The 24569-nt window shown below is 43.4% G+C and overlaps 1 protein-coding gene across 1 annotated transcript; it reads left to right on the forward strand.

Annotated features, from left to right (window-relative positions):
- Positions 1 to 17364: 17364 nt before the first annotated feature.
- Positions 17365 to 23644, forward strand: skor1b (SKI family transcriptional corepressor 1b). The gene is made up of 8 exons (XM_062460722.1): positions 17365 to 17609; positions 18237 to 19959; positions 20176 to 20266; positions 20348 to 20458; positions 20551 to 20616; positions 21599 to 21673; positions 22043 to 22117; positions 22937 to 23644. The coding sequence occupies exons 2-8, from the start codon at positions 18247 to 18249 to the stop codon at positions 23032 to 23034; spliced, it is 2229 nt and encodes a 742-aa protein (XP_062316706.1). The 5' UTR covers positions 17365 to 17609; positions 18237 to 18246; the 3' UTR covers positions 23035 to 23644.
- Positions 23645 to 24569: the final 925 nt, after the last annotated feature.

Raw genomic sequence — 24569 nt, forward strand, 5'->3', positions numbered from 1 at the left:
ATGAACCGGCGCGGGGTGAGAGGGCGACGGGTCACACACGGGTGTTCATTATTATAAGGTGGTGGCCATTAATCAAAGCAGCCAGACATGTCTGACGCAAGCGTGCGGTCGTGGTAACCGGACTCCCCCGCGTGAGGTACTCACTTTGCTGAGCGACTGATTAGTTGGTGTAGGTAAAGGGAGAGTGGAGAGACCATGGTTATCTGTTACAAATAAACTAGGCCTCTGAGAGAGAGAGAGAGAGAGAGAGAGAGAGAGAGAGAGAGAGAGAGAGAGAGAGAGAGAGAGAGAGAGACAGAGAGAGAGAGACAGAGACAGAGAAAGAGAGAGAGACAGAAAGAGACAGAGAGAGAGACAGAGAGAGAGACAGAGAGAGAGACAGACAGAGAGAGAGACATAGAGAGACAGAGAGAGAGAGAGAGAGCGCGCTGGACAGGGAGCGCAGCAGTAGAGTAGGCCATGCCCTGGGGAGTTCGTCGTCCGTCTGGCCTTACGGGGAGATTAAATGTGAGCTGGGAGTCTCTGGGAGGTCTTGTAAGCGTAAACCGTGCTCCGCACATCTCCCTACCCTGGGCAGGAAACCTAAACTGCCTGGCTGAATTAACCAGTATCATAATTAAATCATCACACAGCTTCACTTTTACTGTGCCGGCTGCAACCCTAACCACGGCTGGAGAAGGGTAACAGGAGCAGGTTTGCGCTGACAGCATGACTAAAACACTGAGAGGTGCTCTGAATGGTCCAGAGTGGTGGAGGCTGCTGGGTCTGGGGCTGCCCACCTAACACCCGCCCAGACCTTATCTGGATATCTGTGGCCTTGGCCACTTAGTTACTGTTGCTCTACCTTTATTTACCGCAGGCTCTCACACATGCTTCTTAGAGACCTCGCATCGGCAGACATCTCTCTGTATAGGAGGTAAAAAAAATTATTGGCAAAGTACCCAGGTGAAGTCATATTTAAGCATGACCTACAGTAGCTGAAGCATGCAGATGTTTCCTGTCTCAGATTATAAGTCACCTTAATACCTTGTGGCTCACTGTTCTTGGTGTGGTGGACCTCTGTGAGCTTATCCGGTCAGTGGAGGATATTAAGGAGGGTAGTTACTTTGTTGAGGCTTAAATGTGACCCCTGGCTGCCCTCCACTCTTGAGATGTGGGTCCTAGAAGCAGACTAGCTAGCCTGGGCAGGTGGTGATGAATGACTGTATTTGGTGGGCAGATTGTTACAGTTCCACACTAATTGAGAGGTCAGCACAAGGGGTCGAATGGAGTAATTGAGCCACTTGACTGTGGCCATGAAGCTTTACAGAGGTCTTCTGACCCGGGTCATCCCTGGAGGTTAGAACACTCCTCCACTCTCTCACACAACGCTCTGTTTTTCGCAGTCTCCTTGCTCATTTAATTCCATGATTGCCTGTGGTTGTCTTTTGTAGAAACTCCTCCAGGGTTGGTGTATGTGATGCAGTGTCTAGACATTTGAAGGCTGGATATTTAATTGTTGAAGCCTTTTCAAAGTCTTGATATGTGTGTTCCAATGTCACTTATTATGAATCAGATCTCTGGGTGTGTTTCTCACACCCCGGCTGTGGTGCGGTGACATGCTGTATATCTGTTATGTATATGTTATGTGGTGCCTGGAGAGGGATGCTTGGTATGCAACTGTCTTAATGTGTCTCAGTTCTCCTTGGGTTAACAGGCCTTGCGACTGGAGCTTGATGGCCCTATTTAGTGTCGTGTTAAATAATTTACCCCGGCAGCTCCCTTACATTTCTTTCTGTCTGGGACGCGGGCAAATAGGTGAGGAGGACACACAGAGTAACACTGTTTGATGCAGACGACTCAGATACCGTATTCCATGTGTCTCAACTTGCTTCTCTTTGTTTCAGTTTCTGATTGATCCTGTGCATTTTCTCTCGGAGTGAAGGCTTTATCTGCTTCCACCTTTTTTGGATCCGTGTGTGCGTTTCCTGATGCTCAAGGATATACTGTGGTTGCCCGTGCTTCGGGGATGAGGTCAGCGGGGACTTGAGAAAACACTAGTCTATGAACATCCATTTACACCCTGTGTGAATGTGATGAGTTGTGAACAAGGTTGTGTGTGTGTGTGTGTGTGTGTGTGTGTGTGTGTGTGTGTGTGTGTGTGTGTGTGTGTGTGTGTGTGTGTGTGTGTGTGTGTGTGTGTGTGTGTGAGAAAGACAGAGGGAGAGACACTGAGTATGTGAGCGAGCGAGTGAATGTTTTTGTGCTAAAAGCTAAAAAGGACAGATGCACTCTGCTTTTAATGAGTGTGGGCCTAGGGACACCAGGTAGTTACAACTGACAGCGTGTGAGACGGTCCCCACCCTAAGAGACTTTACAGTTGCACTTTAAATCGGCGACACACCACTAAACTGCACAAGGTTCTCACAAGACACAGAGAACTCCAGCAGTCTCTGTGGAACTGCTTTGGTAGACCAAGCACTCTATTCCCTTTCTCTCTCTGCCTGCTCTTCTTACTACTCACTTCTTTCATAGATAGCAATGAATGTCCCATAGGGAGCAGGAATTATACCAGAATGAACATATCTGGAAATCAGGCATATCTACTACAAGAGTGCATACAGTTCACACGCATCTAGGACAATCCACAGCTCTGCCCAAACACTTACTCACATTTGCCTCCGATCTCAATGTGACACTGCACCCCGAAAAAAATGTGGATGTTGTAATTACCATTTGCAGAGAAAAGATGGCGACTTCATTGATATGCTGCTGAGGATCAGTGGAGAGCCCGCCGTGGAGACAATGGACAGGGCCACCAGGGGCTTCTCCTCCCCTGCTCCAGAGACCGCAGACCATCCTGCCTCCGCCTCTAGAACAGTGGGCCAACAAAAGCTGCCCGCCATTCACCACGTACAGACGTTTTAATTAATTTTCACTCGGCTCTCCTCAGAGTGCTTGTGTGGTGGTGACCCCAGATCAGCCCGTGTATACCCCACTCTCACCAGCTCTGCCTGTCAGGAGGTCAGTGGTGCAGGCTCACCTATAACAAACCACTAGACTCAGGAGAGCAAGTCTATTGTCCCACTCAAGTGTGTGTGTGGGTGTGTGCGTGCGTGGTGTGTTAGGGGTCGGTATGTACATTTCAGACTTGTATGAGGACATGTTCCTCAGAATAGTGTTATTGATTCAGATTTTTCTAACAGGAGGCAATCTTGCATTCGCAACCAATGTCATATTGCCCATCGCTAATGGTAAAGATCTTCCTCACCACATGATACTTTTTCTTGACTTGAATTGTTTCAGTGAATTTCTCCTTTAGCTCTCAGTAGCCTGTGTGTGTCGTCTTCCTCATGTTAGCGGCCCCTCTCCCTGCGAAGCTCAACTTCATGGATCAGTCGAGGCTGTGGATAAGCCTGATCAGAGTTGATCAAATTGCTGTTGTCCTAAAGCTGTTCCGATGGGGATTAATCCACGGCCACGGAGGCAGATCCTCCTTGCTGTCCTCCGTGCCTCCTTCCTGCTGGTACCCCACTGGGCCCTGGGGCCTGCTGGGGCCTGCTGGGGCCTGCTGGGGCCTGCTGGGGCTTTGGAGGGATGAAAGGACGCGAGACCTGGGTCTTAGCTCGGGGGTGCCCATGTTCAAGGGGCTACTGACATGCGTGCCCTTGACCCATGCTCGTGCTTATCCCTGCCAGCGTCCGCCCCCCCCCCCCCCCCCCCCCCAACCTTGGGCTCTGCAGGGGGGAGATTTGGACTGATTAACTAATGGCCAAAGTGCTGGTTAGGGATCAGAACGAGTGGGCGGAGAGCCGCCTTCAAAGCCCTCTGTTAATACAGCAGGTCTCCTCCTCTGCAGGTTTCCTATCGGGAGATTAGATCAGGACCCCATCTTACAACTTCAGTCTGACCACAGTGACCAGTCAGTCGGCTTAAAGCCCGCAGAGAGCTCAGCACAACCTGGTGGTTTAATGTGTCCAACTCCTGTTCATCAAACATTATGGTTACCCCCCCCCACTTCCAACCTTACCTTTGGTGGCAATTCCACTCTGTTTTTGCATCTGTTTTCGATTCATCGATGAATCTTCTTAAATATGATGCCACCTTTAAAAGGAACTCCAGAAACATAATCTCCAGCACATTCAACATCTTCTTCACCGTTGAGCCTGCCTCATGTCGTTTCAGGTGACTCTTATGGATCCAACCCTAGTGGTGGGGAGAAGATCTCCCATTAGTCTCCAAATGCATTGCCAGTGCTGGTGAACATTTATTCTTACAATTAACAGAGTTCCCCTTGAGAGTGGGAGCCTATAGACTAGTAATAATACCAGAGCAGGCTTCAGGCAGGCGGGTGAAGGTGGCTTTCCTCCCCATCACTCAGATCTGCGGTAATGGCACAAGAGCCTTAGTGGCTATTCCCCAATGCTGCGTATGTGTCTTTGAGCCCACTGCCCCAAGCATGTCTCATTTCACCACGCTGTCGCTCTCTGCTTCCCGGCATCCATTAACACCCGCCATTATCATGCTAATCTACATTGTATGATTACATAAAGTAATTTATGCATACTTCCATCGCACTTCGTCAACTGCTGTTGAAGGATTGGAGAATAAATAACATCTCTTCACAATCTCTCTGACTCCTGTTTTGGGGATATTATCCCCTCTTCTGTAAGCCCACGTTTGAACACATCCAGGTCCAAGCCATGTTCTGGCTTCCATCCACTTCCATCCTTTTCTCTGGAGCCCGACAGAGTGAACTGCAGGTTTTGTGTTACAACGGACTGTCAAGGACACAATCTTCAATGCTTCAGATGAAAAAATGTACATAGCTTCGATCTTCCTTTGTTCATTTTTAGATTATCCTTTGAATTCCAGTCAGGTTTTTTTTATTTCTCTCTGTTACTCCTGGAAATACCAATAAATGGAATACAAGGGAGAGAAGGTTGGTGGTGTTTTAGAGCAGAGGAAGATGAGCTCTCTTTTCTCATTTATTCACAGCTAGTGGAGTAATTAGGAATGCAGAGGGCTGTTAAATTAAAACTGAATTGCACTTATTAACATTTTAACTACCAACCCCACCCTCTTTAGACACTAAACAAGGACAGTTTCAGCACTAATATGCCTAAGGAATCCCACTGTGGAGGAAGCGACTTTATGTACTGGTAGAAAACAAAGCCATTCTCTAAAGTAAGATCTCTTAAGTCGCCCTTTGTTTAAACAACCCAGCGCTTAACATTCAGACTATTACGCCACAGCTTCCTCCATTCTGTGTGGAAACACATCAGTGCCGTAGAAACTCTCGGTTTAATGGAACGCTATTTGTGGTCCAATTGGAATGGCTAAGGGTGTCCCTTTGAGGGTAACTCTCCAAATTAAATAGCATGGATTCACATCTGTCAGACAAAACCAGAAGGCTCTTTGTAATCAATGACCCAGACTGAGGGGGGGCTCCATGGGGGAGCCCTCTGCTATGATGGTACCAAACAGGAGGAGCCACCAGGGAGGACGGCAGCTCACCTGCATTAAGAGCCACGGCGCTGGGTTTCTGTGGAGCACATGGGAGGAAGCAGCAGCAGGGTTAATGTACATTTATAGAGCAGGTCAAACTACTTAAGCCAGGCCTCTCTGATTTATAATTCAATGACACAATATGACTAAACTGTAAAGGGATCTCTTGTTTTCCTTCTGCAAACATTGCCGTCGGTGTTGTTTCAAAGTGTTGAACCCCATTAATTTTATCGCCTCCCCCCCTCTCTCGTTCCTCGACGTCTTTAAATTTTGTTTGGAGGAGAGAGCAGCCAGACCCCCTGCTGTACTGGAGAATTTCCTCTCGTTGTTAATTTTCCCTGCTCCATATGGCGCCACAGACACTTCACCTGCAGGCTGTTGCAGCCTCTGCGTGGCAGCCAGCAGACGTCCTCGGGCCCGAGCTGTCATTTACACAGGCCGGTGCATCTGTCTGAGCAGAACAGAGCAGAGGGAAGGAGGAAGGAGGAAGCCCATCCCCTCCACCTCGCCTCACACACACAGCCTCACACACACAGCCTCACACACACAGCCTCACACACACAGCCTAGAACCAACACAACCTGAGAAACACTCAAACTTGAAGAGAGGGGTTGGAGGATGGAACGAGAGTATGTGTCACAGGAGTTGTGTGTGTGTGTGTGTGTGTGAAAGGGGTTGGCGGGGTCAAGTTGGGACAGATCCAGAGGGTGTGTGGTTGAGGGGAGTGGGAGGACGTTGTGCTGCTGCCCGGTGGCAGAGACATGGAAGAGAGGGTTTCATCCTGACTTGTCATTGATTAGAGAAGGGTCTTTAATTCCATCTCACCCCATGTTGTGATTCATTTGCATTCTGTGTCAGGAGGTAATGGAGTTTTGCTTTACGGTTCGCTCTGGAAATCCTTGAAGGCGTGATCTAATGTGCATGCAGCCGCCAGCGAAAAGCTCTCTGATTTATCGTGTCGCTTGTGTTTGTTCTCCTATTTTCAGCCTCCTCATTTTTGAGTCGGTTTGAAGAGCAATCTAAAGAGAGATGCCAGAGAGATGCAGTCACATCTGTCATGCTTATATTTACTACTACAGTTTACATAGCCATAGATACTATGCATAGGGGAGGGTGGAATGGAGAAGACCTGTGGATCTGTAGTGTTTCAGTGACTAAGACAGCTTGCTAGGCTGAAGTCCCAGTTTGTAACAGTTTGAATCTCCCCCTGTTCAGTCCTACCCTGTCTTATCTTCAGGCATAGAGAGTGTGTGTTAGCAGGCTGTCTCTTAACATTCTCCCACACGCTCCTGTTTTCCATGAATCTTAAAAGATATCTGCACACGGAGGGTCTGATTTTCTCGTTAAGTCTTAGATGAGATGTGAAGGCACGGGGAGACTACTGGACCCGGGAGGGTGGAGAGGGGGGGGGTCCTGAGGAAAACTGGGAAAATGTGGTGATAAAATTTGTCAACCGCTGGGGGAGGCCGTGTCCAGGGTCACGGATAAATCTGTGTGCCGCAGGCAGAAGGCCATCCCATAATTCCAGCGCAGACGAGCAGAGAGTTGACCTCAGTGCAGCTAAGGCCAACGCACACGGATTTCATCTCACCTGCAGGATTGTCATTGGGGCTAACAATGAAGGAGAGGGAAGAGCTGGAGAGGATTCTCAGCCCTCTCCTCTTCCTGTCTGGGGTTCGGAGAGGGCGGGAGCAGGATTTCTGTCCTACAAGAGCAGGACTTTCTTCTTCCATTGTGGAGGACACCCGGGGAAGCAGTCCTTGCAATTATCTGTCTGTCATCTGTTGTGTGTTATGGATGGTCTGTATAGCGTTTGCATAATAGCTAGATGGATAGGCTATCAAGGTGCTGATGGCATCCATGAAGACATAAGATGATGAACTGGAAGATCAGAACAAATCTATTGTCTATAATTTGATCCATCTCCATTCAGATCAGGTTTGCTGGAGTGTTGTATCCACATACAATGTTTCTTGCCTATTGTGGATCAACGCGTATTCCATTGGCAATGCAATGCCATGTAAATTAAAAGGTTTGAGAGTTAATAAAGTAATCTTATTTGTATCTTTTGGACGAAATTAAATGAGTTGTTGCAGGTGATCAGTTTGTAAAGTGTGTTGAAATCATGGTTGAATTAAAAAGGAAATGAGCAGGGAAGATAATGCACTTTTTTATTACAATTTTAATGACAAATGTTATTGACTTGAACAAATGGAAAATTCACCTGGCAAATGTGTATTAGAATCACTTTCCAATTTCTTCTTCTGTGTAGTTTGCAATTATAGTTATTTCAACAATGCCAGGGGAATTAATTTTCCATGCAGACTGATAATGTTTCCAGTGTAAGAGGAATGGATATTGTGCTGGACAGGGGGTCTCTAGGTGTTTACAAGGAGTGGGGAGAACCAAGCTTTATTTAATTGAGAGAATGAATCAATAATGGTGGTGTGGCTTTGTCAGAAAGAATTCTGTGAAATGAGCAAGTAATTTACTGTGGACAATCCCAAGATGGAGGGAAAGCTGATTGAATGAGGATATCCGAGGCGTATGCCGGTCAAGGACTGATAGTTTCAGGTAGCTGTGCTAGAGAGCCCGTCAGGCCAGAACCTTTCATCACGAGGCTAACGGGCTCCTTGGGTAGCTGTGGGCATTATCTGTCCTTGTATCGCTTAAAATTTTGAAAAACTTTACTCAGTTGAGCCTGAAATATTGGCAATGATTGGAATAAACTGTAGCCAGTGCACCTCTAGAGTGTGTTGTTTGACTTTGAGCTGTTCATGTACATTGTACATTTTTCATTCCAGTTCTCCAAGTTGTTGGTAAGAGGGCATCTATACATTTCAGATAATCATGTCTTCTAAATGAATGTTGCTGAATGTTTTCATAGATTTGACTCATGCATCATTGGTCTTGTGCCATGAATGCAACATGAAAAATCTGTCTTTAAGGTAGTAAATTGTTCTACATGCTCCTTGGCAAGCGTCCCAATATGCTAATCCATGTGCTAATTCACAACATGTGATTTCATTTCAACATCCAAGTAAATGAGATTTTAATTGAAAAAATATTTTTTCCATGGAGTCTCTCACAGGAAATGTGTGGCATGGGAACGTCACTTCTCACATATTGTTTTAAGAGGGAAGTAGTCGTACTCTTTTCCCAAGCCATTTTGATATAGAATATTGTGGATATGTGCTTTCTCAACCCTGTATTTCCCCACAACCTGGGGGCTGTTGAAAATTCACTGTGAAATTAACATTCTGCTTTCTCCCCTCGTCCGAATCAAGATGCAGGCTATTAACATGGGTGTGTTTTCATTATGTTAATGGTGTTAACACATGCCCACAGATTGCCACCAGCCGTGCAGTAATTTTCTCTCTGTGATCATAAAGTGTCCGAGTGGGTCATTTTGATTATGACACGCTAATTACATATTGCCTTTCCTCTCTTTATTCTGCTTCTTTGACTCAGAGCGACCCAGAATCTTTAACGGTAAGCTTTTATGAGTTTGAAGAAAGGAAAGGGGAGGGGGATCTCTGCCTGTGTTCCTGACGGCTATGTCGCACTCATGCTTCAGTGCCTCCCTTTAAACTTCCCAAATTGTGTTTCACAATGAAGAGATGCCCAGGCCTTTAACTGTCTGTATTAGATTAGATACCATTAGATGTAATAGAACATTCTACCCCTGCAATATTTTCATAGAGTTGGAGCATTTGATTAATCTGGCCACATTTTATTGCATTAATGATTTTCCTTTCCACTCTGCTGTAAAGACATTGTATACAGGCTAATGCTGTTTTCTCTCTCTCCCCCCCTTCTCCGACAACATTCATCCTCCGCGGTTATTGCAATGCATTGTTGATGAGGTGAGTCGGCGTCTTATGTGCTTTCACTCCTAAAGTCATTCCTAATGGACTGGAAACCTTCTATTTTGTTTCTTAATGAAGCACAGGAGTAGCAGCAAGCTCTGCCTGGGCTCCCTGGTGCCCCCTGCCCTGAGACAGGCAGAGCTGAGGGGTGCAGGACAGAATAAGCGGGAGAGGGCTGGAGCAGAGGGCAGGAGGGGTAGGGTAGAGGGTTGGGGAAGACGGCTGGAATATTGGGCTGAAGGGGTAGGGTAGAGGGTTGGGGTGGTTGGCTCGAGGGCTGAAGGGGTAGGGTAGAGGGTTGGGGTGGTTGGCTCGAGGGCTGGAGGGGTAGGGTAGAGGGTTGGGGTGGTTGGCTCGAGGGCTGGAGGGGTAGGGTAGAGGGTTGGGGTGGTTGGCTCGAGGGCTGGAGCACCCCACTGAGCTGCCCAGGGGTTTGGGGGGACAGGGAGGATCATGGACTAATGGACAGATAACATTAAGTCAAACTGTCATGTTAATGCAATTTACATTGTTTGTTCCCACTGTGCATCCCAGTTCTACGAAAGCAATTTAATCTAAGTGTCTGTAGTGTGTGTGACAGCATTTGACTAATCTATTAACATTATAAATATTACACCAGCCCAGCTGTGAGAGGATAAAGGTTACAATGACACCATTTAATGTTTAACATACTGTTTAAACAGAACCTTTAGTTCTGGGTCTGTGCCCATAGAGTCTACAGAAAACTGTTTAAGCTATTTTGAGCTGAGGTTTCACAGCAAGGTCATTTTTTAAAACAAAAAGTCTCCGCTACAATCTAGGTCAAAGAACACTCTGCTACTTTCTCTCAAACTTCCTGCCTCCAGTTTCTAATTAAACACACCCAATTATCCCAAATTTAATGGGATTTCAGAGCCAGTGTTTTATTTAAGAGGTAATGAATAATATTTTAATTGCATATGTAACTGTGTGATCCAAGAGTGGTTCTCTCGCCACGTGTAATTACTACGCCATACTCCTAGACCTGATGTAATACTCACATAGGTACATCTCTTCTATGACACCATTCACTTCTGATGGGTACAATTAAGTATGTATTTAAAGTCACTACTTGGCATTTTACTAATTGCAAAATGATAGAGGCAGGGTGGGGGTGGGGTCACACACGAAACATACGGAAGTGATCCTATTGTTTATGGACGTCTGTAATTAATGGTAAAATGCTTGCAGTTGGAACGTGCTGACCTTTGAACTGATCATTACTCAGAAGGTAGCGGCATCAATCTCGCTAGATTTTTTTATCCACTCTGATGCTGCACGTCCCCTCAGGGACAAAGCACCCAACCGTATCTGCTCATCTGCATTCAGATGACCAAAGCCTTAATACGCTTCACTTCAAACGGTTTGAGAGCTAGAGAGAGGGGGGGGGGGGCGGAGAGAGAGAGAGAGAGAGAGAGAGAGAGAGAGAGAGAGAGAGAGAGAGAGAGAGAGAGAGAGAGAGAGAGAGAGAGAGAGAGAGAGAGAGAGAAATTTGTAAACAAATTGAGTGGGTTCTGATGAATACTGGAGAGTATCAATATGAATGCTGGCTTCTTCATTCAGTCACATTCAGCTGTTCAAAAAAGACGACTATTCTGCACACTCCTTGGTTTGCTCAGGTGTGATTGACGATCAACTCCCTTTGTCCTTGTTAATTGGACCATGAGAAGAAACATATTCACAAGTCAAAATGCTGGTGTGGTTGTTGTTGTGTCTGGGTCTGAAACTAATAAGGCTCATCCGTCCCCTTCCATCTGCCCGTACCATGCTTCCAGAAGAATGAGATGTTCCACAGGACGGAACGTTAGCCAGGCTGTTCGGCTCACAGGAGACACACACACACACACTGTGGGTGTATCTGGGGGAATGTGTGATGATCACAGATCACTCAATTTAGCAGCTTAGACTATCCTGATTCTCCGGATTAGAATGAGTCATTCCAGGTATAGCACGGTGCTAGAAGGAGGGAGGGGAGGCAAAAGAGATGCCGCCTCCAAGTTGTTTTTACTTAATGTCAAATTGAATGTAATCCTGTTTGACTACACCTCTACAGTTACATTTACATTACATTTACATTTAGTCATTTAGCAGACGCTCTTATCCAGAGCGACTTACAGTAAGTACAGGGACATTCCCCCTGAGGCAAGTAGGGTGAAGTGCCTTGCCCAAGGACACAACGTCATTTGACACGGCCGGGAATCGAACTGGCAACCTTCAGATTACTAGCCCGATTCCCTAACCGCTCAGCCACATGACTCCCTACAGTTTCTCAAGCAGCATCCACGCAATGTATGCGTATGGTTAGCCCTGGTTGTAGTCCTGTAATCTGTGGACTTTAATTGCACTACAACTCCCAGACACTAGGTTTCTGTCTCATTGCTGAACCCCTCGCTGATGTATAGCGTTGTCTCTGTCCCGCCTCCAGTGTGCCTGTCTGCCGTGTTATTGGGTCAGGTGAATCTATCAAGGACAGACGGTGAGCCAGCTCAGACACCAGGGGAATAATTATAGGGTGATTTGTGTCCTCTCACTAAATGCTCTTTTCCTTGTTATTGTCTCCGTTCTGTTAGCCTCATGCCCTTCCAAAAACACACAACCAGGTGCTAAAGATGGGCTCCCAACTCTCTAGTCCCAGAACCTGTCCTGACGGATCTCCAGGGCTCCCTTTTACCCAGCTGTGTGTGTGTGTGTGTGTGTGTGTGTTTGTGCTAGTTACCATGAGCCCCTATGTTCACAGATGTTCTCTGACTTATTTACATCAACAGATTGGATGAAACACATGAGGAGTCCATTGATGTAATGTCACTCCCCTGGCTATTATTAGCTAAAGCTCACATGCATAACTCATCCCAGTTTCCTCCTAATCTCTCATTCCTTCAACCTAAATCTCCCCTATTCCCTTTTTTTTAGGTCAGCAAAACACACATTCTTAGGAGTAGCAATGGCTATCTGAATGTATGTTTATGAACGCAGGTAACCAGTGAATATCTTTCTGGTCCTGTCTGGTGTAGAATACTATTGAACAAATGCAAAAACTTTCTGACATTCCTTAATCTTCTAAACTACTGTCTCGTGTTTGTGGATTGTTTTTACCGCCACACACACACACACCGGTCCCTGGTGTTGACAAGCCTGTAGTCTATCCTCTTACTTGCAAGTGGGCTTGATGGAAATCTCTGGTCATCTGTTCACGAGCACAACCACGGCTATTTGCACTTCCAGGCTTTGAAAGCTGTTATCAGAGTAGCACTGTGCAGTTTAAGGACCTTGGACAGCACCTCCACAGAGACCACGATGTGGTCGCTGGAGGCTCTTATTGGAGGATAGAGTGAACACTGTGACTTGCCGTGAGGCCATGGCCACGCGTCTCTGTTCAGACGGTCCATGATGTCACCCAGCCCCTCCCCCTGGCCTGCATACATATTATCCACCCAGAGCCATTCTATCTGTATGGAAATTCAGGCTCCACAGCTGGAATCCCACAAAGCGCTGTCATCTATTAATAGTTATTATCTTTTTGGCCTGTTCCCCTAGCATAGCCTGAAAAACAAGCACATTGCATCTTTATGATAATGCCCTCCAATACCGCCCCAAGGCTAGAGAACACAGCCTAGACCTTGGTTATCATTACGATAATTCCCATTTTCACTTCGATAGGCTACTCTTGTTCTGCTATTAGAGCTGACGGCTGGTTGGATGCGGGGAACCTCTGTGAACCAGCCGTATCTCCCACCATACCCCTCGGTGCAGACTCCACTGACTTCATCTGAATACAGTGACAGCGTCTGAGAGCGCCTCACAGACAGGAGAAGAAGAGGGTTGGGAAGAGGGCTCTTTCCTGAGCTACGTCGTCATGATAAATGATCATTAAGCAGGACCTGGTCCTGGGGAATCCAGGTGCCTAATTGAGCATGGCCGTGTTAATGTTTCCTGTCATGTGTGTACAAGTAATGATGTAATACATTGTGCTCATTTACAGAGAATGACAGAGATGTACAGTATCATTGTACAACTGTTGGCAGTGGAAACAACTGAACGCTGCTCCATCCCTTTCCATTTCCATTTCCATTTCCATTTAGTCATTTAGCAGATGCTCTTATCCAGAGCGACTTACAGTAAGTACAGGGACATTCCCCCGAGGCAAGTAGGGTGAAGTGCCTTGCCCAAGGACACAATGTCAGTTGGCATGACCGGGAATTGAACTGGCAACCTTCAGATTACTAGCTCGACTCCCTCACCGCTCAGCCATCTGACTCCCACTGACTTTCCATCACTCTTGTTTTGACCAGACTGTCTCAGAGAAGCGAAACTCTGCAGCTGTTCTTGTGTCGATGTGAGTGTGCCTAAGCGAGGCCTCAGATGTGTGTGTGTGTGTGTGTGTGTCATGGTAATTGTGGAGTGATTGACACGGCATGGCCTGTGCACGGTGCATCCCTCTTCTAGGGTCTCTCCTCAGAGCACCTCATTGTCACACAGCCTTTTAGCACCTTTGTTTGGCTCGTCCCTCTGGACCTTACTGCTCAGTGCTGGCAGATGAGTCCCTGTCTGTGACAAAAGGGTCCCAGTGCCCTTCTTCATTTCAAGCAGTAACGACCCCCACCCCCTCCCACACGCGTGCAAACACGCGCGTGCACGACAACGCACTGCATTTGACACAAACTCACATATCCCTGTGAATTTCTCCGCGCTTCTACCTATAGACCCGGCGCACAGTCGCAGCCGCACACACCTCCTCCTGTGAGGTGAAATGTTCCGTTTAGCGGTGGAGGATCTGGACGGGGGGTCAGTACCCAGGGGAGAGCTTTTAGGAGACAAATAAACATCAGGGCAAGAGAGGAGTGATGTCTTGTTTACACATTAGCAAGCTGGAGTATTTCATGGTGAGTGAGTCTCTGTGCTTTTACTGTAGAGCTCAAGAGATCACCTAAAGAAATTGACTTCTTCTGTGGTTTGGTTTACAGCTCGGTCCTGGCACAGAACAACCGACTTTCATTCTAATCCTAAATCATATCCTGTTTGGAAATGGTGGAGTGGTTGGGAGGAGTCACATTTATGTTTATCTTTGAATTAAACTTGTTTGTCTATATTCATACACACATCCAGGCAGACATCATCACACACACATACAAGTACACTCAGACTGCATCTTTCCAAAAACCCTCTAATGAGGTGATGACCAACCACTTGTTATAATTGCTTTAGTCTCCTTTTAATTTTCAAGCTTATTAATCATATGTAGAGTTATTTAAGAATGCATAAATTAATCTTAGATTAAAAAAGCCTATCAAAGCCTCAAAACAATTAAAGAGTAGGTAAGATTTCCCCTGGGCTGACACTTTTATTTTAATAGAGTGTTCAGGTGATTATCATACTTTGATGCAGTGCTGTGATTAATGCAGACACACTTTTAAATGAGCTTTCCTTTCTTCTACCAAAAGGAAGCACAATCAGGAACCAAGTAATGACCTCATGTATTTCCCTGACTCCTCTTACAATACCCTGTAATATCCATGGCTTCTGGTGGGTGAAATCTTACCATGCTGGAGTTTGTCACGATAACTGAATGGTAAAAATGAGCACTAATTGACCAACTTGTGTGTATATTTGACCTGTGCGTGTCTTCTTGCTGTTGTAGGGCACATGGGTGGAGCTAATGGCAGGCTGGGCACAAATTGAGAGTGTTTGATCCTATCACACAGATTACACTGACTCTGGCAGGTCTCAGCTCTGTGGACAGGGTGTGCCAAGTCCACAGCAGTTTGTACACTGTGCAAGAATCTACTGTTCAAGGACAAGCACTAATTATCCGGTGATATTTTGATCTGCCTATTGAGAAGGTTACTAAGTGAATTTGTATTTTGTCTGCAAATGATCTAATATCACCACTATACCTTTCATTAAAAACAGTGATCCTGAAAAATAACATTGCAAGAATAGTATCTCGTGGGAGAAATAGATCATGGGCCATCACTGATATGTAAATACATTTGGATCTGAATTTAACTTTTGATTTAATTACTTAGCCTATAGGTTTAATAAAGCTGTACTTTGAACAAAATAACTCTAATGTCTTCAACATATTTGGAATAACAAATTGATGGTTATAACATTTTTATAATGTAATAACTAGGCTCTTATATGGACAGCTAGGCAAGCCCACTTGACGCTTTCATCTCCTGTGATGGGACTTTTCAATAGCCTATACACGGCGTTCTCCATTCACCCAACATGAATGACTCCTCGTGCTGACAGATGGGTCCACGAGTTCACTCTGCACCATTTCAGTAAAATGTTATCTCTTCCCCTAGGATTACAGCATTTACTTGGCTATTTTGATTCGCACCATTTTTACGTGATCCCTTTTTTAATTTTTCAAATAGTGCATAGATGCTCGATATGCAAAAATAACCCAGGCCTACATGTATTTTGGGAACAATTGTGCCCGTACAATAAAACATATTTTACTAGTAAAATCAAATGCTTATACTTATTTATTCTAGTCTATTTCATCACATTTATTTGATTATTTGAAAGTCCTACATCTGAATTCCTGAAGAATTCAAAAAAGCAACTGGAAATACATTAAAAGCCTCTTCTTCAGCAACGCTCAATGCCCTGAGAGATGGCTGGGTATTTATTCCTCGGCTCAAATTGACAGATTACTTTCTAAGATTTTAGACACCTAAAGCTCTTTCCTACTCCTAACCATGGATTCGGTGGGTCAAAAGATTTCTATATATCGAAATCATCAAAAATGCATGCAGAGAATTATAACTATTATTTAACAGGAGGACAGATCATCGCGATAGTCAAGTACCGCATGGGGACTATTGGGTTGCATTTCATCAATATTGCAAGGAGCCACAGTTTGTTTTGCATGCCAACTTTAACAGATAAAAACACGGATGCATCTTAACATAGGGCCTAATGATTAAAGGTCGGCCTATAACAAACCAACAAAAGTGTGTAATTAAAATTTAGGCATTCTGTAGGCCTAAATTCAGTGCTGTTTTTGAGCAGCTGGTCGTTGTCAAACGCTTGTGGGTTGATTGCAGGCTGCTGAATAACATAGCCTACTCCGTGGGAATCTAACATCTGATCATCCTGTCCTGCCCTTCACCCCATATTCATCTGAACTTTCATTCACTATATTTGGATCTTGGCGGCCAATATTGTTAGAAGTGCCAAATCCCACTGCACATATTTAGCCTACATTTCAATAACAATACATGTTTTATTGAGTAAATTGTATGGCATAACAGTTGTCTAATATAGCTTAAGGCAGGTTGTTTTCATTATCAGCTTTTGATTGCTGAGCGCATTGATCTTTTATTTTCGTAGTGATATTAATTACTGTTCACCGTGTAAGTTTGTGATCGTTGTTAGTATAGGCTACCGAGATAGACAAGAGAGGCAACAGTCTATTTAATATATATTGGCAATCAAATTAGGCTAACTGTTAATTAACGATTTAATTAGATTTAATCATTACGTTTTCGTTTGACTTTTGTTGTTCTATCAAATCAATACTTTGATGTTGTTAGGTTATATTCTTTTAGGCCTGTCCCGGGGTTAAATCACAGTGACTCCTATTAAATAAGGGTTTTGTTAGATAACAGCCTGCTCACAAAGTCATTCAGAACACATTCGTAGCCTAGGACTACATTAAGGTATCCTAGGCGTTCACTGATATAACAACAAAATAGAAATCTGGCCGCATAGGCCTAGTTGTCTGATTGTGTTGACTATCTGCTCTCAAATCAAAATAGACAAATGTTTATTTTTGTGAAAGATGTGGTTTTTCTTCTAAACAATTCCAACAAGCACGTAGCCTATATATGTTTGTCAACATTTCTGATACCCGAAGGCAAATAGTTAATGTAAATGATATCGGTGAGTGGGAGTGCCTTGCTGTTATTTCTACTGTCACTCGATCGGTCTCCAAAGCATCATGGGGAATGTCATGGAAGGGGCTGCGCTGCATGTGGACACACTATTTACTCACCGCACCACGCGCAGGCACACAGAGCGATACTGTCTAGCAAAGGATGCAAGTTCAATCTACTAAGAGATAGACTAGCTAAGGCAGGTTTTATTTGACAAACATTGCGGACGAATTGCATGGCAATCACAATTTTCTTCTAACCATTGGACTTCACAATTACAGCTTTGTTGTCATAGTTAATCACAGTTTTGCTGTTGGTACAACGGAGTGGTTTCCACGATCCAAAAAAGGTCAGTTTCGGCATTGTTTAATTGTCTTTCAAGGACAAACACTCTAAAATAGGAGCAGTCGTTTTGAATTGTTTTATTTCATTCCGTTCTTGAACAGAATAGTCAAGGAGATTTTGTACCGAATAATAGTTTGATAAATGCGAAATCTCGAATACAGTATGGTGATTCACCATTCAATATAGGTTTATGTAGGCTAAACGTTTTTCTGGTCTAGTTATGCCATGAAAGCCTTTATGAATAAAGGCACAATTGTACATCTTGGTAATTACAATGGAAGGGGATTAGAGGTTCTTTCCTCTCTGTTAAGCTTCTTGCATGGCTAAATTGGCATTTTCCTTCTGCTCCTTAAAGCGTTAACCTCTTTGTTTTAACTCTATGTTGGAATTCCTGAATTAAGATTTCCGATGTCAGCTTTCATCCAGTTAATTAACATATTTTGTAAATGTACCTTGCTATTTGCATTTAGGCTTAAACACTTATCGTGTATGTATCTGCAATTAGTTGGCTAAATGTTTATAGCTTAGCTTAGCTATAGTCAAAGGTGTCAGACAACATTTAACATTTCAATTGCAAATTGCATGATTTGACAGGTCTATTATGTGACTGCTTTCTCTTTGCTGAAAACAGGATTCCAGGAATGGAGTCGATTCCTACTCAAATACCTGCGGGACGAGACTCACCAAGCTCAAAACAAGAACTGCCATACTCTAGCACGAGCAACCTTAAGCCAAACCAAGTTAGTGAGACCATTTTGTATGGAATACCCATCGTGTCATTGGTGATAGATGGCCAGGAGAGACTTTGCCTCGCACAAATTTCTAATACCTTGTTGAAGAACTACAGTTACAACGAGATACACAACCGGCGAGTTGCACTTGGAATCACCTGTGTGCAGTGCACCCCTGTCCAGCTCGAGATCCTGAGGCGGGCAGGGGCCATGCCCATTTCCTCTAGGCGCTGTGGGATGATTACGAAGCGTGAGGCCGAGAGACTTTGCAAATCATTCCTAGGCGCGCACAATCCCCCAAAACTTCCAGAGAATTTTGCGTTTGACGTGTCCCATGAATGCGCTTGGGGAAGTCGAGGTAATTTTATACCGGCAAGATACAATAGCTCAAGGGCTAAATGTATCAAGTGCTCCTATTGTAGTATGTATTTTTCTCCAAATAAGTTTATCTTTCATTCTCATCGCACACCAGAGTCAAAATACACTCAGCCGGACGCTGCAAACTTTAACTCCTGGAGGCGGCACCTCAAACTAACAGATAAAAACTCACCTGATGATGTTGCTCATGCATGGGAGGATGTGAAGGCCATGTTCAATGGGGGTAGTCGCAAGAGGACGTTGCCAATGAGCGGACCAGAGCGTTCTTCTCCATTAAAATCGCATGGACCTTCCAATCTATCCCGCGGAGACTCGCCTGAGATTGCACCAAAAATCCTACGCTGCGAGGACAACCGAGGTATGAGTATGACAAGCTCTCGCAGTTACCCAGTAATTCCAGTTCCCAGCAAAGGTTTTGGAATGCTGCAAAAGATCCCACCTCCGCTCTTTCCACATCCATATGGATTTCCAGCTTTTGGGTTGTGTCAGAAGAAAGACGACATGGGAGAGCAAAATAAACCCAACCTTTCAGGCGTGTTTTGGCCAGGTACCAAGGACAGTACCTATTCCTTTCCCATGTTTTGGCCAACAGGCGGCCTTCCTATACCACCATACCCACAGTCCCATCCCAAACCTCCACCGGAGCTCCTGTGCCCTAGGAAAAATGATTTGGACCTGTCTGACAACAGTGACACCAACACTCCTAAGGACAGTATGATTGACAGTGAGCGATGCTCCAGCACACAGTCCATTCGAAACGAAGAAGTAACCGGGGACGAAGCGAGGCCAATGGAGGGGTTGGCCATTATTCCCCGGAAAATGAGCTATGTCTCTGCTTTCAGACCGGTTATCAAAGACACAGAGAGCATAGCCAAACTTTACGGCAACAGGGGAAATTACAAAGGTGCTCATCATGGCTACCTGTCACCTGATTTTTTAAGTGAAAGCTCAAGTTACCGGTCCGTATCTCCCGGCGTGGACAGTGAAGGTGAGCCAGACGTGGATGTAGAAACAAACAAATCACAAGAGGACGAGGAATGCCTTTCAGTTGCCACTGAAGGCAGTCGGAGTTCTCCTAGTCTGAACATGGCACAGGGTGTTTCATCGAATGACCCAGAATCCAGATCCGTGCCAGAGGCCACTCTTGTTGACCCACAAAGAATGAACTTACATTTAGCACAGTCGTCAGAAAGAGAGACACAAGACAAGGCACGGCCGGAGAGGGCAGCTGCATCCTTTGTTGACGTAAGTTATCCGCATAATGCCAATGATTTAAAATGGCTGTCACATTTGATAGAATACAGACATTTAAGGCCCTACTGTTTAGCATACCTATCATGGTGTATTATGTAGGCTATCTGTGATGGAATGTCATGAAAACTTCCTTCTAACTTTCTTTTCAACCGATGACTGTGGCTTCAATCTAGCAAGGACTATTGATTGTAGGTTTTTTATTTGTAGATGTACACATCGGAGAGGAGTGATCTGCAGCACAAAAGCAGTCCCTATTTTAGGTCTTCTAATTACCTGCCAGGACTGCTCAAATCGAATGGTAGGGGTCCATGCCCTATTTCTTTTCAGATATCCTCTATGGTGATATGATCGTATCTAAAATATGTTTTTGTTATTTAAGATGATAGTGCTAATAAAGAAGAACCATCCTCGACGGTAGATGAGACTGAAACGAAATCTTTAAACGAACAAAGCAATGCATCCGAAGAAAGCCAAAGGGAAACGGATGACGGTGAGTAGGCTACACTACAATAATGGATTTGTAACCGGGCAATACTTAATAATACGTAATTAAGAAGCTGTAATGTTGCTCTGTATATTCAGGCGAGGAAGCGACAGTCAACATTTCCGGAGATCCAGCAGAGAAGGACATGGAAACCCTGGCAAAAGGTGAGAATATAAGTGTAGCCTGTTTTTATTGGACCTAGTTAATAGGCTATTATTATTATTATTAGTAGCCAATTTGACCTAGTAGGCCTAGGCTAGTAGCTAGAAGTTTCTAGATCTTAGTAGGTTATTTTTCAGGTATTTTTGTCAACATTGGGCCTATTATTTTGTATTATAGGCTGTGTTATTATTTGCCTAATTTGGGCTATTATTTAATTCTGATTAGCCTATTAGGCCTAGGTTAAAATGGTAATTTCATATTAGCCTATTAGTCCATAATTGTGTTATTTTACTACGTTTTAGTTTTTTTCATTGTGTGTAATTTCATTCTATTCAGGCATAGGCCTAATATGCTACTGAATCATGTTGCCTGTAATATGCCAGTTTCAGTAGACCTTATCTTCATTGTGATAATAAATGTAAGCTAACAGCCCTTGTTGAGGTTTCAACGGCTACTCCTTAATATTCAATACGGCTAACCTTTTTTCTGTCAGTTAGGCTAGTAGCTCTACCGATAGATAGGTTTTCAATGTAAGCCTCGAAAACAACGTTGCAGAATATATGAGATCTTGTAGCATATAGGCTATATAACCTTTTCCAGTGTGGTTTCTTATGTCCGCCACGGCAGACTAACTCACCTAGCCTAATTAATTGAGACACTGAGATCATCCGACTTTCCAATATGTCACAGTGCCTAGAATAGTCACTAGTAATAGCCCAAATTAATTCTCAGTTATTGGATTAAGCGTTCCTCTGTGAGGTCATGTATCCTATGCTCAAATCGATGAAATCTAATAAATTCTTATTTCAAAAATCAGCCTACTTCAATTTTGCTGATAGAATGTCATAAAAATCATTAAGCATAGGCTACAACAAATGTAGTGTGTCTTTGATTTTTGAATTGATTTAAATGGCTAAGTTAATAAACATTGATAAACAACTTACATTTTAACAAATGTTCTTCAAATTTGTTTCGTTTTAATAGAAGAATTGCAGAAACAACTGCTGGAGCAAGTTGAGATAAGGAAGAAGTTGGAACGAGAATTCCAAAGCTTGAAAGGTATTCTATAATATTCCGGTTATGGGACTTTTATTGTAATATAGGCTACCGTAAGTTACAACCTATACTTTTATGGTGACGAAATCTAGCCTAAATCGAGGGAGAAAAGCATTTTATGAGTGCTTGACGTCGAGCCAAATGAGTTTTGCGCTCGGCCTGCACCTTTTTTTTCTTCCCTTTTAGCCCACAAACAAAGCACATTTAATATGATTAAAATGTATTTATCACCATAGTTGTTGGGTGGCTTACAATTCCTTTTCATAAGCTATTTTGTCATGGTTTTACCATAGACAATAGTCTACAAAAAATATAATATAATAACAAATACTAAAATACAGGCTAATTTCAACTATATTAATTGCTCCTCAGACAATTTTCAAGATCAAATGAAAAGAGAGCTATCGTACAGAGAGGAGATGGTTCAACAGCTTCATATTGTCAGAGGTGAGAATACGAAACACCGAGGCGAAGCAAGAGAAACTGGAGCGCATATCGAACGCCTTTCGATTCCAATGGGGTACATTTAGACGCACGTGTCCCTTTTGATTGATGATAGTCTATGCTCAAAATGTATAGAAATTAAGAAATCACTTTGAGCGACTTAAATAAAGGTGTTTTGTATTCAACACTTCTATGATTAAGAGAAACACAATGCGTTGTCTTGAAATTGGGGCAAAGATAATAATGATCATTATAAATAATGTTTAATATTAACTATAACTAAATAGCTCATGCATCTTGGTTATCCTCTCTCTCTTGCATAGACACATTATGCAGTGAGCTGGACCAAGAGAGAAAAGCTCGCTATGATATTCAACTGAAGTTGAAAGGTAATTTATATGTAGTCAGTTAGAATAGAATCCACATGCATAAATGCAGATTTATGTTCAAGGGCATTATACACAGAATGCTGTTAATCTTGAGAGGTTGACTTGCTGGATGAATAGGTTAGTTAATAGTGTATTTGTAATCCTGATTCTGTAGTTCGTTGTGCATTGTATTACATTTTAGAGCATGGCCTTGATTCAATAAACCCCAAATTATCTCTGTTCTTGGATGTGCCCTTCTGGAAAAATCTTGTTCTGAGGTGTATTGCAATAGGCAGTGTTTAAGCACATGCTTATAAAAAATGAAGTTTTCCACAAAATCCAAAAAACACACACACACACACACACACACACAGAAACACACACACACACACACACAAAGAGACACCATTTTATTTGTCTATTTATCATTTATAATAATTATCTTTCTTCCTAGAAGCTCACGACGCACTACATCATTTTTCATGCAAGATGTTGACCCCCCGTCACTGCAATGGAACCTGCTCCTTCAAATCTCCTCTCTTACCCCCTTAAAGTCCCCTACCCCCCCCCCCCCATCCCCCAACACACACACACACCACTAACCACCCCACCCCACTGAATGGCCACATTAGGAATGATACTTTGGTGCTGAAAAACATGTGCTTTTGTTGTCATCGGCCTCTGTAAGATAACTGTATGTACTTTTCAGTCAGAGCCAAAAATCTTAAGGCTCAATATATAATTTATAAAGTTCTAACATAGTCTGTGGAAACCATGCTTTTTTGTTTCAAAATGGAAATATGACCATCATCTTTAGAAATACTCAATATTTATTTAGTGGCAAAGTGCAATGACTAGATATATGTACCCTGTGATAGTTGGATGTAGTTATTTGAATATTATGTTATTATGTTCAGAATGTTACAGTACATAGTTTACAGTTTTATCAACTGTGTTGTGAATTATCGCTGTTTCGCCGTCTTCATCTGCAACGTTGTATATACTTTTGATGTTATGCACTTTAAACTAGCTCCTGGGATAACTTATATAGCTTATGTGTATTAAAATATGTGGTTTGAAATAAATTTGTTGTAATTTATGAAGGTTTCACAAAATATTTAATACAATGAATGAATGCACTGTAAAGCAAGTGACAATAAGAAAGACAAGATCAAGGGCATCGAGTGGGGTGATTTACTTCTGAGTAATAATTAGATCCAGACAATTCTCCAAACTGTATTTACTATCAGACAATAATAAGAACATCCATTCATTTGTAATTAATAGTAGTTTTATTTGATGGACATGGTGTCAGACTTTAATAGCTAAATGTACATTTGGTTTGATAATATTATTCAATAAAAAAGAAAATTATCAAAGAAATATATCTGTCTGCTGTAGCCCTATACCATCAGGCATATGCCTGTAATGATACATTGACACTCCATTTGAAGAACACATTTGATCATAATTTAACTTTTAGTTTAGTTTTGGAATATCCACCTGCATTTGGAAATTATATATTTGGGATCCACAGGGGCTGCAGTGCTTTCCCCAACGCAAACATGAGTGTCCTCTAGTGTTCAAATCAAGACCCATTTGTAAAACTACATCATATTCTTTAATAAACACTCTACCTGACTGGGTATGGATGCAGTTTCCAGTCCCTAAACTACTGTCAATTCGTCAAATGATAGTTTCACAGCATTTAAAACTGTAGCATAGTCTATAGGTTTCTTCAATTACTAGCATTGATTATGATGTGAGTTTAAAAAGGAAAACGTGGTGCCATTTTATTTGGATGCATTCCAACAATTGCTTATCAATACTTTCTTAGCCTCATTACCAATATGCTTGTCTCATACATTTACATTTAGCAGACGCTCTTATCCAGAGCGACTTACAGTAAGTACAGGGACATTCTCCCCGAGGCAAGTAAGGTGAAGTCCCTTACCCAAGGACACAACGTCATTTGGTTTTCATAGCCAGTAATCGAACCAGCAACCTTTGGATTACTAGCCCAGTTCCCTAACCGCTCAGCCACCTGAATCCTTGTAATAAAGGAATGGATTTAATGGTTGACCTTT

This window comes from Osmerus eperlanus, chromosome 5 (assembly GCF_963692335.1).
Source record: "Osmerus eperlanus chromosome 5, fOsmEpe2.1, whole genome shotgun sequence".
In the NCBI taxonomy this organism is placed as follows: Eukaryota; Metazoa; Chordata; class Actinopteri; order Osmeriformes; family Osmeridae; genus Osmerus; species Osmerus eperlanus.